The following is an 18,893-nucleotide window of genomic DNA, read 5'->3' on the forward strand; positions in this document are numbered from 1 at the left end:
ATCAAAACCCAACACTATACACTAAAATATAACACCTAGCATCAAAACCCAACACTATACACTAAAATAGACCATCAAGCATCAAAATCCAACACTAGACACGAAAATATATCACCAAGCATCAAAACCAAACATTATGTACTAAAATATACCACCGAGCACCAAAATATTCAACCGGGCACCTAAGTCCAACACTATGCACTAAAAGATACCAGCGAGCACCAAAACCCAACACAATACACTAAAATAGACCACCGATCACCAAAACCCAACACTATACACTAAAATATACCAGCGAGCATAAAAAACCCAACACTATGCACTAAAATATTCCACTGGGCACCAAAACCCAACACTATACACTAAAATATACCAGCGAGCATAAAAAACCCAACAATATGCACTAACATATACAACCGGGCACCAAAACCCAACATTATACACTAAAATATACCACTGGGCATCAAAACCCAACACTATGCAGTAAAATATACAACCGGGCACCAAAACCCAACACAATGCACTAAAATATACCACCAAGCACCAAATCGCACAAAATACACCAAAATATTCCACCAGGCACCCAAGCCCAACAATAGCCTCGAAAATATACGAACAAGCACCAAAACCCAAAATTATACATTAAAATATACCACCGAGCAGCAAAACATACAAAATACACCAAAATATTCCACCGGGCACCAAAACCCAACAATATGCAGTAAAATACACCACCGAGCATGAAAACCCAACAATATGCACTAAAATATACAACCGGGCACCAAAACCCAACATCATACACCTAAAATATACCACCGAGCATGAAAACCCAACAATATGCACGAAAATATACAACCGTGCACCAAAACCCAACATTATACACTAAAATATACCACCGGGCATCAAAACCCAACACTGTACACTAAAATATACCACCAATCACCAAAACCCAACACAATACAATAAAATATGGCACCGAGCACCAAAAGCCAACACTATACAGTAAAATATACCACCGAGCATCAAAACCCAACACTATACACTAAAATATACAACCGGGCACCAAAACCCAACAGTGTACACTAAAATATACCAGCGAGCACCACAATCCACATCCATCCATCCATTAGGACCATACTCTGTGCAGAGCGTTGGTGCCGCCGAAGCAGTCTCCTTGGCTATTGGGAACAATCCTGGACGGGTCGCCACTCCGACACAGTATACCAGCATGCTGGCACTCATTTTGCCGACCTCGGAAGGATGACAGGCAGAGTCAACCCCACCTGGTGTTAATTCAACAGCTGAGCGGGATTTGAACTCAGGACCCTAGGATCCCAAGCCCACTACCTTAACCATTAAGCCAACACCAGGCATACAATCCACACAATACACCAAAATATTCCACCCGGCACCAAAACCCAACAATATACACTAAAATATACCACTGAGCACCAAAACCCAAGAGTATACACCAAAATATACCAACAAGCAGCAAAACCCAACAAGATACACTAAAATATACCTCCATGCACCAAAACCAACACGTTACACTAAAATATACCACCGAGAACCAAAACCCATCACAGAAGACTAAAATATACCACCGAGCACCAAAACCCAACACAATACACTAAGATAGACCACCGATCACCAAAACACAACACTATACACTAAAATATACCAGCGAGCATAAAAAACCCAACACTATGCACTAAAATATTCCACTGGGCACCAAAACCCAACAATATACACTAAAATAAACCATCGGGCACCAAAACCCAACATCATACACTAAAATATACCACCGAGCATGAAAACCCAACAATATGCACTAACATATACAACCGGGCACCAAAACCCAACATTATACACTAAAATATACCACTGGGCATCAAAACCCAACACTATGCAGTAAAATATACAACCGGGCACCAAAACCCAACACGATGCACTAAAATATACCACCAAGCACCAAAACCCACAAAATACACCAAAATATTCCACCAGGCACCTAAGCCCAATAATAGACTCAAAAATATACGAACAAGCACCAAAACCCAACATTATACACTAAAATATACCACTGGGCATCAAAACCCAACACTATGCAGTAAAATATACAACCGGGCACCAAAACCCAACACGATGCACTAAAATATACCACCAAGCACCAAAACCCACAAAATACACCAAAATATTCCACCAGGCACCTAAGCCCAACAATAGACTCAAAAATATACGAACAAGCACCAAAACCCAACATTATACATTAAAATATACCACCGAGCAGCAAAACCTACAAAATACACCAAAATATTCCACCGGGCACCAAAACCCAACAATATGCACTAAAATATACCACCGAGCATGAAAACCCAACAATATGCACTAAAATATACAACCGGGCACCAAAACCCAACACCATACACTAAAATATACCACCGAGCATGAAAACCCAACAATATGCATGAAAATATACAACCGTGCACCAAAACCCAACATTATACACTAAAATATCTCGGACTCTCTGGAAAATCCTCTATTTCTCTTTGCCGACGACTCCACCCTCTGCCGTACCATCTGTCATCCCTCAGACCGGCAAGCAGCAGCTTCTTCGCTCACTGCAGATCTGGATAAAATCACAAACTGGTCCAACACGTGGAACATGTCTTTCAATCCAGACAAATCTCACACTCTCTCTATGTCTCTTCGAAAGGACCGTTTACAAAACCCCCCCATCCACTTTCTCAACAATCCTCTGGAAGAAGTCTTTTCTTTCAAGCTTCTAGGTCTCACTATCTGCCATGACCTTTCCTGGGAAAGTCACATTTCCAACCTCGCCTCAAAAGCCAGTCGCCGACTGGGAATCCTCCGTCGTGCTAAGTCCTTCCTCGGCCCTCTTGAGCTCCTGACCACTTACAAAGCTTTTGGCAATAGCCTGATGGAGTGCTGCTCTCCCCTCTGGGCTGGTGCTCCTGCCTCCCACCTTTCTCGGCTTAACGCTGTCGAAACCAGGGCATTTAAGATCATCGGCATCTCCCGCAATGAAGCTGAGTCTTTGGGCCTCTCAATGAATCACCACAGGTTGGTCGGTGGTCTTTCTGTCTTCTACCGACTCCTCTCCAGCCTTGCCCCCCCTGCTCTCTCTGCGATTTGTCCCCACCACATTCCCACAGGGCGCTCAAGGTCCGCCAACAACCCCTTTCTGGTAAAACTACCAAAATCACGAATCACTGCTCATCTTCACTCTTTCATTCCTCTTTTTTCCCGCCTTTGGAATAAACTTCCTCACTCTATTCTTTCCCATTCTTCCCTCCAGGCTTTCAAAACAGCTGTTCACCACCACCTCTTATCTTCCCCCATCCAAATCCTCGATCTTTTCTACCCCCGATAATCCACCCAAGCCCACTTCCTTCATTTCTCCTGCTTTCCTTCCTGAAAGTCCCTGAAATGTCCATCTTCTCTTCGCCATGTTCCCCGTCCCATCCCCATCCCTCTCACTTCCACAGTTCACCTAATGTGTCTGTTCCCCACTGTTTTGTCCCTTCCACTCCCGCCCCTCTTGTCTCATGCCTCCTTGCTGTGAGTTGTGTGTTTGCTCTCATACGAGCCTCGACCAAGGTATACAAAAAAAAAAAAAAATATATATATATATATATATATATATGTATATATACCACTGGGTTTCAAAACCCAACACTGTACACTAAAATATACCACCAATCACCAAAACCCAACACAATACAATAAAATATAGCACCGAGCACCAAAAGCCAACACTATACAGTAAAATATACCACCGAGCATCAAAACCCAATCCTATACACTAAAATATACAACCGGGCACCAAAACCCAAAACTATGCACGAAAATATACCACCATGCACCAAAACCCAACATTATACACCAAGAGACACCACCGGGCAACAAAACCCAACATTATACACTAAAATAAACCACCGAGTATGAAAACCCAACACGAAACACTAAAATATACAACCGGGCACCAAAACCCAACATTATACAGAAAAATATACCACGGGGCATCAAAACCCAACACGATACACTAAAATATACAACCGGGCACCAAAACCCAACAATATTCACCAAAATATACCAACGAGCATCAAAGCTCAACATTATACAATAAAATATACAACCAGGCACGAAAGCCCAACACTATGCACAAAAATATACCACCGGGCACCAAAACCCAACATTACACACTAAAATATACAACCGAGCATGAAACCCCAACATTATACACTAAAATATACCACCGGGCACCAAAACCCAACAATATACACCAAAATATACCACCGAGCATGAAAACCCAACATTATACACTAAAATATACCACCGGGCACCAAAACCCAACATTATACACTAAAATATACCACCGAGCCTGAAAACCCAACATTATACCCTAAAATATACCACCGGGCACCAAAACCCAACATTATACACTAAAATATACCACTGATCATGAAAACCCAATATTATACACTAAAATATACCAGCGGGCACCAAAACCCAACATTATACATTAAAATATACCACTGGGCACCAAAACCCAACATTATACACTAAAATATACCACCGGGCACCAAAACCCAATATTATACACTAAAATATACCACAGAGCACCAAAACCACACACTTTACCCTAAAATATACCAACAAGCAGCAACACCCAACACTGTACACTAAAATATACCACCGAGAACCAAAATCCAAAACAATACACCAAAATATACCAACGAATATCAAAACACAACACCATGCACTAAAATATACCACCGAGCATCAAAACCCAACATTATCCATGAACATATATGACAGAGCATCAAAACCCAACAGTATACACTAAAATATACCACCGAGCATAAAATCCCAACAAGGTGCACGAAAATATACCACTGAACACCAAAAACCATGACTATACACGACAATATACCATCGAGCATCAAAACCCAACACTATTCACAAAAATATACCACCGAGCATCAAAACACAACATTATCCACTAAAATATATCAAGGAGCATCAAAACACAACACTACACAAGAAAATATACCACCAGGCACCAAAACCCAAAAAGGTACACTAAAATATACCACCGAGAACCAAAATCCAAAACACTACACCAAAATAAACCACCAAACACCAAAATCCAACACTATTCAGTAAAATATACCAACGAGCATCAAAACCAACATAATCCACTAAAATATATTCACCGAGCATCAAAACCCAACACTATACACTAAAATATACCACCAGGCACCAAAACCCAAAAAGGTACACTAAAATATACCACCGAGAACCAAAATCCAAAACACTACACCAAAATAAACCACCAAACACCAAAATCCAACACTATTCAGTAAAATATACCAACGAGCATCAAAACCAACATAATCCACTAAAATATATTCACCGAGCATCAAAACCCAACACTATACACTAAAATATACCACTGGGCACCAAAACCCAACACGGTACACGAAAACATTCCACTGAGAAGCAAAATCCAAAACAATACACCAAAATATACCACTGAACACCAAAACCCAACACTGTTCACAAAAATATACCAACGAGCATCAAAACATAACATTAAACACTAAAATATACCACCGGGCACCAAAACCCAACACCATACACGAAAATATATCACCGGGCACCAAAACCCAGCACTATGCACGAAAATATACCAGCGAGCATCAAATCCCATCACTATACACAAAAATATATTACCGAGCATCAAAACCCAACACTTTACACGAAAATATACCACCGGGCACCAAAACCCAACACCATACACGAAAATATATAACCGGTCACCAAAATCCAGCACTATACATGAAAATATACCACCGAGCATCAAATCCCATCACTATACACAAAAATATATTACCGCGCATAAAAACCCAACACTATACAATAAAATATATCACCGAGCATCAAAACCCAATATTATACACTAAAATATTCCACCGGGCACCAAAACCCAACAAAATACACTAAAATATACCACCGAGCATCAAAACCCAACACTATACAATAAAATATATCACAGAGCATCAAAAGCCAATATTACACACTAAAATCTTCCACCGGGCACCAAAACCCAACAAAAAACACTAAAATCTACCACGGAGCACCAAGACCCAACACTAAACACTAAAATATACTACCGAGCACCAAAACCCAACACTAAACACTAAAATATACCATCGAGCACCAAAACCAAACACTGTACACTAAAATATACCACCAAGCAACAAAACCCATCATTAGACACGAAAATATACCACCGGGCACCAAAATCCAACACTATGCACTAAAATATACCACCGAGCACCAACACCCAATATTATACACTAAAATATACCACCGAGCACCAAAACCAACACTATAAACTAAAATATACCACCGAGCACCAACACCCAATATTATACACTAAAATATACCACCGAGCACCAAAACCCAACATAAAACACTAAAATATACCACCAAGCACCAAAACCCAACACTCTACACTAAAATATACCACCAAGCATCAAAACCTAACACTATACACTAAAATATACCACCGAGCACCAAAACCCAACACTTCATCAAAATTGAACACTGAGCACCCACCTCTCCTCCAACATAGATCACCAACTCGACCTTATCAAAGCGTCAAACAACTAAACACATCACCATGTGTACTAACACAGAACCATACAATACACTTCTGTACCTCAAAAACATCATGCACCCCAAACTCAGAAACAGCATTGTGCAATGGGCCACCAAACAAAGCACTTCACATAAAAAAATAGCTCCATTATCAAAGAACTGCAGTCAAATAAAGTGCACCAAAACAAAGCACCATCCACTCAGCAAACTAACACACACCTTGCATCAAAACACAGTTTCATGCAACACCCATGACATCACCATTCCACTATATAATATGAGTATCTCTGTATGTCTGTTCCTTATACAAATGAAAACACCTGAGCCGACCTCCACCAAATTTTGTATTCCTGCTTGGGATACCCAGCATCAGGTCTTGGCTTTTGTTCATCACAAATATTTTACATTCTGCACATTCTGTTCTGCTATTGTACAATCTGTAGATCACAAACAAGAATATGCTGAACCCACAATCCCCCCCTCACCCCCTCCTCACCCCCACAGCACACTTCTCCAAAACACAGCACTCTTTCTTTCCTCAAATTGTAACAGACACACCTTACTGCCACAAAACACAGCAACCTGTAACCAAAATTCACCCTGCAGCCAGAGTACTTAAGCATATCATTCAAGCACAGTCATGTACCCAAACACATCAACATCGATGCAAACACGTAATCATCCCCCCTGTATGCAAATACAACATCAAACACCCAAAAAGCAAGAACCTTGCAATCCCTGCAAAGTACATCCTAATGGCAGAGTGCACACAGACATAGCAACAACACGCCCGCACACAGCCTCCAGACTACAAGTCTTGCATCAAAACAGAACACCATGCAGCCATCAGACCACTATGCACCCTAACGTAACACCCAAGGACAACATGTGTAAATTACTTCCAAATACAGCACCACAAAGTACAACGCACAGCACTCCAGCACAACACAAAAACTCTTCACCCGGTGCACTCAAATCATTTTCTCACACCCAGGACTTCAAACCTCAATATATCTTTTTCTGAAATGAAATTCAGTCCTGCAGCTACACACCAACACCCTACACCAAAACTCAAAATCACAATGTTTTGGCTTCCTTTCATACTTTCACCCAGTACTGTATTTCAAAAAAATGGAATACTTTCACCGAGAAAGAAACAGACAAACAGACAGGGATGAAAACATAACCTCCGTCCACCTACAATGGTGGAGGTAATAAAACCCAACATTACATCGAAACCCAGTCAGCACTTTTGACACACACTCAAACATTTCTCTTTACAATGTTTCACTCATACCTAGCACCTGAAACCCTCCTTATTATTATTCTTTTCTGTGTGGCACAAAGCTGTGGGCGCGGCTGTGCCACTGATGTAATGCCCGCTGTAGGTTCGGACAGGGATTTGCAATGTGTTCAGGAAAACAGTGATAGCTCGCCGACTCTTCGTGAAGGACACTGTGGGATTTTTAAGGACACCGTGGGATTTTTAAGGACACCGTGGAATTTTTAAGGACACCGTGGGATTTTTCAGTGCACCATGGAATTTTTAAGGACAACGTGGGATTTTTAAGTACACATTGGGGATTTTTAAGGATACGTTGATTTTTGAGGACATTGGGATTTTGAAGGACGCATTGGGATTTTTAAGTACACCGTGGAATTTTTAAGGATACCTTGGGATTTTTAAGGACACAATGTGATTTTTAAAGACACGTACGATTTTTAAGGACACCGTGCAATTTTTAAGGACACCGTGGGATATCTAAGGACACCGTGGGATTTTTAAGAGCACCGTGGGATTTTAAGGGCACCATGGGATTTTTAAGACAACCCTGAAATTTTTCAGGACAATGTGGATGTTTATGGACATGTTGGGATTTTTAAGGACACATTGGGATTTTTAAGGACACGTTGGGATTTTTAAGGACAACGTGGGACTTCTAAGGATACTGTGGAATTTTTAAGGACACCTTGGGATTTTTAAGGACACCGTGCGATTTTTAAGGACACCATGGGATTTTTAAGGACACTGGGATTTATAAGGGCACCGTGGGATTTTTAAGGACACTGTGGAATTTTTTAAGGACACCGTGCAATTTTTAAGGACACCATGTGATTTTTAAGGACACTGGGATTTTTAAGGACACCGTAGGATTTTTACGTACACCTTGGGATTTTTAAGGACACCGTGCGAACCCAAAACCCAGCAACCTACACTGACCCCCAAAAACCCTGAACCCAAAACCCAGCAACATCCATGGACTCCCAAAACCCTGAACCCAAAACCCTGCAACCTGCATTGACTCCAAAACCCTTAACCCAAAACCCAGAAACCTGCAAGGACTCCCAAAACCCTTAACCCAAATCTCAGCCACCTGCATTGACCCCCAAAATCCTGAACCCAAAACCCAGAAACATCCATGGAATCCTAAAACCCTGAACCCAAAACCCAGAAACCTGCATTCAATCCCAAAATCCTGGACCCAAATCTCAGCAATCTGCATTGAATCACCAAATCCTGAACCCAAAACCCAGCAACCTGCATTGAATCCCAAAATCCTGAACCCAAAACCCAGCAACCTGCATTGAATCCCAAAATCCTGAGCCAAAAACTCCAAAGCCCCTCTCCCCCGCATCCCTGACCCCCCCTCGAACCCGAAAATCTGAATCAAAAACCCCCAGGCCCCCTCCCCTGCATCCTCGAACCCAAAGCTCTGCCCCCACCCCGCGTCCCCGAACCCAAAGCTCTCGCCCCCCGCATCCTCGAACCCAAATCCCTTCCTACCTCCCCCCCAACCCCCACTGCGTTTGACTGAATCTCCTTGCAGTCTCCACCTGAGCGCAAAAGGCACATACTTGATTGGAGAATAAGTCACGCCGATCAACATCGATGATTATTGTTTTTATTATTATTATTATTATTGTTATTGCATAACAATAAAACAAGAAATTCCGTCAGGATTGGACCCACGTGACGCAGAAAAGGAAAACGACGTTCAAACGGCGGGAAAATGCAATCCGTAATGCGGAAAATGATTATTATCATTCATAAAATCTCCAGCAAACAATAAGCATGTATAATAATAATAATGATAATAATAATAATAATAATGATTATAATAATGACAATGGAAACGACCATTTAATGAAACGGGTTGAACGTTCTGCATGTCGGCCTTGAGCCCATAGGAATGTAAACTGTGTTGGTGGGTCGAGTGTGCGAGTGTGTGTGTACCAGTGTACGAGTGTTCGAGTGTGGGAGTGTTCGAGTGTGCGAGTGTTCGAGTGTGCGAGTGTTCGAGTGTGCGAGTGTTCGAGTGTGCGAGTGTGCGAGTGTTCGAGTGTGGGAGTGTTCGAGTGTGGGAGTGTTCGAGTGTGGGAGTGTGCGAGTGTGCGAGTGTTCGAGGGTGCGAGTGTTCGAGTGTGCGAGTGTGCGAGTGTTCGAGTGTGCGAGTGTTCGAGTGTGCGAGTGTGCCCTTTTCAGGCTCTTGACATTCCCCACGAGCTGCGGGTGTGCTCCACGGATCCGGACAGCCGGTCCATTGAGGACTGGGCAGCGTCGCGGCTCGGGGTGAATGCCCATCCGCATGGTCATGACCGGACACCGGTCCAGCTCGTAACCCGAACCTAGTACAGGTGATTCCGACGTGCCACCCCCCACCCCCCACGTGATCATTTCTCACCTCGCAGCGGCACACCGCGGGCTCCTCGGTCACCAGCTTCTCCAAAGCGTCGCTCGTGCCCTGGGGTCTCTCGGCCTTGGGAGCCCCCCACGGTGGCTGCGGCGGAGCGCGGGTACCGCGACCCGGCTCGCAGGTGTTGAGTGGACTCAACGGAGGGCGGACCGGGCGCGGCCCGCCGGGACCCGGGGTCTCGTCGGGCGGCTGCGTCTCCTCCAGCGCGAGCTGCAGGTCTCCGATGTAGTCGATGACGTGCTGCAGGAACTCGGTCTTGCTGATCTTACGGTCGTGCGGGATGGTCGGCACGAGCGCACGCAGCTTGGCGAAGCAGGTCTTCATGTCGCCAGGGCCCGGACCGCAGGACACAGCGGGCCCCAGCCCCCCAGCCGGCGATCCCGCTCGCCATGGCGCTGCGCATCCCCTGCGCTGCGGGCTCGGCCTGGCGATCCCGGGAGGCGCCGCCTTCATTGCCTACCTTGCGTTCTACCTGCCTGCCTACTTTACCTGTACGCTCTCGCGGAGTCGCGCTGCGTCTCTGCTTCCCGGACCGCGGGGCGCCCCGGGAAGAGCCAGACACTCGGGGAGGGGAGACCGGAGCGTGAGGGACGTTGGTGGGGGCTGCAGGGAGTGGAGACACAGCCGACGCTGCCCGTGTGTTTTCAGCGGGTGAACACGCCCATTCGGTACCACCCGCCCCACCTGAGCTTACCTGCCTCTTTGCCTACCTATGACGTCTTCCTGTCTGCCTACCTGTACGTAACTCGAATCCCGACGAGCAAGGACGAGCTGGACCGCTTTCCGCGCCTGGGTGTCGGACCGGCAGAATGCAATCCGACGTTTGTTCATTTATTTATTTAATGCATTCGTTTATTTATTTGTTTATTTGTTTAATGATCTGTTCGTTTATTTATTTGTTGTTTTTTCCCGCACTGCCAGCATCTCCGCACCAGCGACCCAGGAGACTGAGACCCGTCGACGTGCGGAAGGGGTAGACGTGCCTCCACCGAGCCGCCGCACCATGGAAGCCGCCAAGGCGTGGGAAACGCCGACAGGCTCCGAGACGAGGCAACCTGCCAGCACTCAGGTGACGCTGAGTGTCGGAGCTGAGGAATTTACGCACAACAACCACAAGTATGCGGTCTTCATCGGCGGCTACCTCTCGCGACTCATTCGGCCGGTTCTGAAGGCGGTCGTGAACTGACCGGTCTTAACAACAACAAAAAAATCAAATAAACCAGATTAAAGTTTCATCTTCCCCAGGTACTGAGCATGCACCGAGGGTCGAGATCCACCTGCTCGGATTTGGACGACTTCGAGATGTTTTGGAAATATATAATTAATTCTTCCAATGGATCTCCACGCGTTTCCCTCTCCCTGATCATCATCGAGCATCGCAGCTCTCATGAACCCCCCGAACACCGGTCTACACTGATGGCCCGGGGTAGCGGGAGAGGGGGCGACCGAGGGTGGAGCAGGGGAAGGGAGATTTGACCTTCCGGGAAATACTTTGATCGTGTGTTCAACACAAAGCCTGCTCCGCCACGAGACTCTTCGACTTGATCGTGGCTTAAGATCGAATCAATCCAATTATATATCAAAAGCGACCCACGGATGTGTGCACCCAGCGGGCTCCTCCGCTCCACCTCTGCAACGCGACGGACATTTTGACAAATAATAGCTCGCCAAAAACCCTTTCACACATTAATATTATTATTTTTATTTTTTATACTCGACATCTTTACTCACCGGTTGTTGAATTAATTTTTCTTCGGCAACGTGAATGTAACAATACGTAAGGGTGTTCAAAATGTCCTCTGAACGAGCCGCTCAATCGGAGTCTTCGACTCACAGCTATCTCCAATGAGTCAGAAAAAGAACATTTCCTTACAAATATTTATATATTTTGCATTAAAAAATTAAAATCCTTTTGTTACTTCGTAGGGTACGTATCCCAGAGGGTCTCGTTCCAAGGACCTTTTGAATCCCCCGCGAGTTTGTCGGAATTATTGCACGATCGAGCCATGTTTGATGTAAATTTATTTCAAAGGAACACGTCATGCGCAAATTCGTCGTCACAATGTGAAATTCTTTCGAGATGACATGTTTATGCAATTTCATTTATCTCTAATTATCACGGGGTTGTCATGGTGGCCTCGACGTATGCACACTCGCCTCCAAGCGTCTACCCTGGGTTTGAATCCTGACATGGCTGTAAACTGCCATCCCGGTGTTTCGCAGGCAGGGAGATTCATCAGTGTGTTCGCCGTCCCTCGGATGGATGTTAAACTGGGCGTCCAGTCTCCCAGCATCTGTTGGTGGATGTTAATATACCTCGGTGTCCTTTGTGAAGAGTCGGTGAGCTGTCGCCGGCATCCTGAACAATTTGTAAATTTCTGCCCGAACTACTGCTGGGAAGGCAATGCAAAGTAACTGCTTCAGAAGTACCGAACCTGCCTTCGGACAGAACACCAGAATATTAATTCATTATAATCATCATCATAATCATAATCAACATCATCATCATAATCATAATCATAATCATAATCATAATCAACATCATCATCATCATCATCATCATCAGAAGTTGCTGGGTGAGGGTTGGGTTTATGCTTATACTTGTGCTTCGGATATCTTTGGGTGAGACAGCTTCAAGGGGAGTGTGCATATCCTGCCAGCCTCAGTCCACGTATCTCTCGGGCAGGCATGCCGGAAGCATTTCAGGTTTGGGGGGAATAAATAAACCATGAAAAAGCACTCTTTCATCACAAAAAGGATGCCTTTTGCCTGTGATAAGGGTGCCTCCTGCTCCTAGAAGAATGGCCACTTTTCTTTCACCATGAGAAGGGCACGCATTTCATTATATATTGAAACTAGAAGCCACTCAGTAGAGTGCATACCTCTGCCACGCAATGCCTGATCAATGAGAACATGTCTGGCCCAATACATTTTTGATCAAGAAAAAGGGAAATCAGAGATTGCAAACCCTTGCCAGGACATCTTTTGAGTGGTGTATTTTTTTTTATAGGTTTTAGGGTAAATCCAATATGGCTCCCAAACCGTGTTACCAATGACATCATATGTGTGAACCTTTTGTTCCTCATGGACAGGCAGTCATTAAATACATGCAAAGTTTCACCTCAATCTGTTCAGCCACTTCAGAGAAGAAGATTTTTGAAGGTTCTTTTAAAAAAAAAAAACAATATGGCTGCCACATCATGTGACTGATGATGCCACAATGTTGTTTTTTTTCTTTTCTGTGTACCATTTTATCCCGAGACGACCCTCAAAAATGTTCATACTGATTGGATGTGGTATTCTACATAGGTAATTATGATGTCATAACGAGGACACCCATGATGTCATAAAAATCACACTCATTCCCCATGAGGAGTACTTGTAATGTGCCAAGTTTCAATTTTTTCTTTGGTGTGGTTTCAGAGATACAGAGGTCCAAAGTTTTTTCCAATATGGTTGCCACACCACGTAACTTATGACGTCATAATTATTGAAACATTCTGCATGAGTTGTCGCACCACTGGTGAAAATTTTCTCTCAATCCGACAAGTGGTTGCGGAGAAAAACGCGAAAGTTCTGTGCGGACAAACAAACAAACAGACAGACAAACAAATGGCCCCAAATGCAATTCCCTCTCCAAATCCTTTGGCGAGGGTAAATATGCTACATATCGTTTTTGACGCTTTCTCTCAATGGTGAAGAATCGCTTAAGAAATTAAATAATTGTCGTATCCAGATTAAGATTCAGATCTTCACCAAAATTGAATCAATTCGTCCTTGCCACACACACACACAACCTGTCCACCAAGTTTCGTCCGAATCTGTCCACAACTTTTTGAGATATCCTACACACAAACAAACAGACAAGCAAACATACAGAAAGGGGTGAAAAACATAACCTCCTTCACCTTCAGTGGTGGAGGTAATAAAATACTGTTATGTTTTTTTTTGGGTAGATGGAGGAATCTAATAGAGAATATAGCATTGTGTAGAGGTGCTTGGTCCATGGATTTGTAGAAGGCATCTTGATGTAACGAAGTAGGGAACCTGTGAGCTTGTGTTGCGTGTCACCACACGAGGGGGTGGTGTCGTGTTAATTAGTTGTGGTTTAAGAATAAGCTTCCCCAGTATGTGATTCCCCTCTGTGATTTTTCCCTATGCTCTTATATTTCAAGATCGGCAATACAGGTGAGGAACACGTCCCTAAAACCACAACAAGCAGGCAGAAGCCCTGCCTTCCCGGGTTTCGTGCGAGCAGGCCAGGCCCTGGAGGCGGAGGATTGTAAGACGTGAGATGCCTGAAGACGAAGAGGGCGTGGGAGGCTTCCTACTAAATAGGACGAGAGATCGGCAGAGCGAACGCACAAGGTAAGTGTGAGGAATGCACGCTGGCACATTTTGAGAAGCATCAAACTCAGTAGGCTGGCACATTCTAAGAGGCATCAAACTCAGTAGGCTGGCACATTTTGAGAGGCATCAAACTCAGTAGGCTGGCACATTTTGAGGGACATCAAACTCGGGCTGGCACATTTTGAGAGGCATCAAACTCAGTAGGCTGGCACATTTTGAGAGGCATCGGACTCAGTAGGCTGGCACATTTTGAGAGGCATCAAACTCAGTAGGCTGGCACATTTTGAGGCATCGGACTCAGTAGGCTGGCACATTTTGAGAGGCATCGGACTCAGTATGCTGGCACATTTTGAGAGGCATCGGACTCATTGGGCTGGCACATTTTGAGAGGCATCGGACTCAGTAGGCTGGCACATTTTGAGAGGCATCGGACTCATTGGGCTGGCACATTTTGAGAGGTATCAAACTCAGTGGGCTGGCACATTTTGAGGCATGAAACTCATTAGGCTGGCACATTTTGAGAGGCATCGGATTCAGTAGGCTGGCACATTTTGAGAGGCCTCGGACTGAGTAGGCTGGTGCATTGTGGGAGGCTTCCTACTAAATCGGACGAGAGATCGGTAGAGCGCATGCATGAGGCAGAGGCAGAGTCAGAGGTGAGAGCGGAGGGTGAGCACATGCTGAAGAGGACGACATGAGCCTTGTATTCGTGTTGAGGCGATTTGTTCTCGTGGTGAAGTAACATACTGGCCTTTGACTCTTGGTTGGGTCGGTGAGGATGATCGGCACATGAAGCCGTTACACTGGGGCTTTGAGCCTTGGTGTGGAGTGTCACTTGCAGATTGCCTGGCATGCGTTTGTCCCACTATGAAAGATGCGCCATTTTGTGCATGTCAGCATGTGCGAATAGGAGTGCCTCTTCCATTTCCACAAGGTTCAGCTCCGGGTCAAGTTAAGTACAAGAATAGTTGAAAGGAAGGGTTTTCTTTTTATTTTGTTTTCCTCTTTGTATTTGAGTCTGTGTGAGGATGCACCTCGACTTTAGGATTTACTATTTCATTATTATTATTACCCTTTTGAATTATTATCCTTTGTAAATATTTGTTATTTTTATTAAATGTATTCCTTTTAAGAAGCTGTAGTCGTGTATTTGTAGTGGGGTTCAAGTTTAAACCCTCCTTGTGCTGTCCTGGTGCAGTGCTCCTGTGCTGTGCTCCTCCGCCCGGTCTGCATTGCGGCCCCACCCCACGTAATCTCCGAGTCTCGGTTGTAAGCTTTTATGGGAGAAGCTTTGCCATCCATCCAGGTAAAGGGTTAAACCCACTTGACGCGACAATACACTACTTTACCTTGTATATAAACGGCCTTACTTGTTTGTAAGCAACTTATTTGTAAAATTTGTATTTCCTTTTTATCCCTCTCTTTCTTTATTCTCCCCCATCTTTCCATCTGACATCCTTAAAAACAGCAAATTTCCCATTGGTAATTATTATTATTATTATTTTTGCCTCTGGACAGGCAGACAGAGTAAAAAAATGATCTTGCTCCTCTCTGCACATGTGCGATTCGGATAAATTCAGAGCTAAAGGACTGTTAAACTGCAGGTTCGTTTTCCGATCCGTGTTGAAAGTATAACATTCAATTGAAATAATGTTGTTCCTCAATCATAAACTAATGTTTGTGGACAGACAGACAGACAGACAGACAGACAGACAGACAGAAGTGAACCAATTGCTTAATCTCTCTTTTCGCTTTGCGTGCACGGGACAAAAATTGTGTCCTGCTTCCTTGCCGGACTCTCAGAATTTAAAAGCACAAACACGAACAAACATTAGAGCGCGGATGAAGAATGCGGGGAGGGCAATGGCAAACCACCCAGTAATCCCTCGTCAAGAAATTGCTTGGGCAGCACCGGCGCTCTGTAAAGAGGGTGGTAAAGTTTCTTATTCTTCTTTTTACAAGTGTACAGTTTTGCAGAAATTGTTACAGAAAATATATTACTTTTTTAAACATGGAATTTTTACATTTTCTGCAAGATGTTTAATTTAACGAGTCATACATACAAGACGTAGCTTAAGATGCATTTTGTCAAATGGTTTAGACTTTGTCTTCACCCTTTCAAACAAGACCTCTTTGTTGTCGGTGATTGTTTGGTAAAACGTATTATATACATCTCAAAGGTACATGGTGCTTTATACATTTTTTTTTTTTTGTAAAGTTAAGGATTTACATTTCAATTGGAACCATGAATACGTGCAATTGTGTATTTATTTTATTTTTTGTACGACTTCAGTTCAGTTTGTGGTCACATGCATCATACAGAGTATCCCATGAAATGATGATGGTTTTCTTTTCTTTTCAGGTTTGTAAGCAGTGACTGTGACGTCTTTAATCAAACCATCCAGCAAGGCAATCTGACCAGTTCATCTTTGGGACATGGAGACTAAAGTTTGTCTGTGAACAAAGCAAAATAGTAGGACAACGTTCACATTAATTCTGTTTTACCTGGCACTTTGACTTTCTCCATGAAACATTTTAACATCAAGTCCTTCCTCTCCAGCTTCCTGAATGATGCATGTCGGACTTCATTCCCAAGATGGCTATCTCGAGGGACATCAGAAGAGTCTTTAGACAAAAGACACAAACCATAATGAAGCTGAGGTTGAAGGATGAGGAATGGTGCAACTCGATTCAGGACCCCTTCCATAGAGTGGTGAATCACTCCGTCTGTCAGACAGTGGAAGTGTGAAAGCAAAATGGCGGTCACATTGAACACCTTGTTCAATACACAAACACATCTTGCTAGAACATGTTTCGTTCATGATGAACACATTGTTCCTTTACAGTAAAACTTTACCATCGCAAATGCCTAAATGTGTCATAATTTCATCGGCCATCCTGTTTCTCTGAACATGAATCCAACTTTGTGTTATGTCAATCATAGTATTGTAGATTTATTTCACCTTTTAACCAGACCCTGCAAGAGTGTACACATATGGTGGATAACAAAGGATGAAGTATATCATTATATTGTCTGTCTAGTGTCGACTGAACCTTCAGCCAGTGTTGTCCCATCTTTCATGAGCCTCTACACCTGTGTATAAATTGATGCAATGGTTTAATGCAATGAAGATGCTTCCCATCTAACATTAGAAATGTCCATGACTCCAATCAATGATAATAATCATTGCACTCCTGTGGATTTGGTCGTTAATAACCACAGGGGAATTCTGTATCAGGACATGAGTGCTCCAAAATGATGCTCGAGTATCGTATGTTGAGCAGAGGAACAAATGGCTTGACATACAGGAGGTGTTCGTCAAGCAGGAGTGGACATTCACCTGCAACTGAGAACAGGTGTCTGCCCTCAGGTCTGAATGAACTCTTCAAAACAAATGCCTTGGTTTTTCCTGACAATTTTGACAGCCATACCAAAGGGGCCATTTCAGACTGAGCCATCCCTGGTAATTATTGTGACTTGCGCACAAGTGTACCGCCCAGCAAAACTATTTTCCCACACGCTGTGGTTTGGAGATGTCATGTGCTCTGGATGTCCTCGGCAGCTGTGCCATCGGAACCGCCCGCACACGTCCCCTGTACATCGGTCGTCATTGTTCGCCAGAGAGGTGGGAGTGGCTGTGCACACAGGGTCCAGCCAGACTATTCAGCAAATGGTATCACACGTTGTATGGTATGGTGCACAGCCATTGCGTTATGTTTCACCTGCAAATCATGTCAATATGGGGTTCTTGTAATGCAGAATAAAGCTAATAAGACATTAACGCATCAAAGTGTTCTCTCTGTGACACCCTGACCGTCTGTCCTGCAAAAAGCAAACAAATTCCGCATTACGCTGGTTTAATGCCAAATGTCAGTGTTGATGGACAACATCTCCTTGCTGTATTACTAGGAAGGTGTGTGTTTGTGTGTGTCAGTCAATGTTTTATTACTTCTGTATTTATTTTCCAAAAGCAATGAAGTATGACAAAATCTCTTCAAGGTTGAACAATTTAAGCTACTGCAGGTATTCTTATGTGCTCCGTTTTTAGTTTAAGGTTTGGCAGATGATGCTTCTCAAATGGTCTCAATCAGAAACAATTCAGCAAGTCGACAATGTTCTTATAATTATTGACGAAGTAAACTTAAATAGCACCAAAT

General features: G+C 43.8%; 1 protein-coding gene across 1 annotated transcript in view; it reads left to right on the forward strand.

The window, feature by feature from the left end:
• Positions 1 to 18,567, forward strand: part of LOC147035305 (uncharacterized) — a 94,238-nt gene extending 75,671 nt beyond the window's left edge. Inside the window, exons 6-9 of the mRNA XM_085865892.1 lie at positions 9,929 to 10,201; positions 10,322 to 11,206; positions 11,307 to 11,501; positions 14,561 to 18,567. Coding sequence (XP_085722018.1) covers positions 9,929 to 10,201; positions 10,322 to 11,206; positions 11,307 to 11,501; positions 14,561 to 14,678 — 1,471 coding nt within the window. The 3' untranslated portion in view covers positions 14,679 to 18,567. The remainder of the gene's footprint in view (positions 1 to 9,928; positions 10,202 to 10,321; positions 11,207 to 11,306; positions 11,502 to 14,560) is intronic.
• Positions 18,568 to 18,893: the final 326 nt, after the last annotated feature.

Source organism: Eptatretus burgeri, chromosome 1 (genome assembly GCF_056783735.1).
Source record: "Eptatretus burgeri isolate ZD-2024b chromosome 1, Ebu_testis_v1, whole genome shotgun sequence".
Taxonomy (NCBI): domain Eukaryota; kingdom Metazoa; phylum Chordata; class Myxini; order Myxiniformes; family Myxinidae; genus Eptatretus; species Eptatretus burgeri.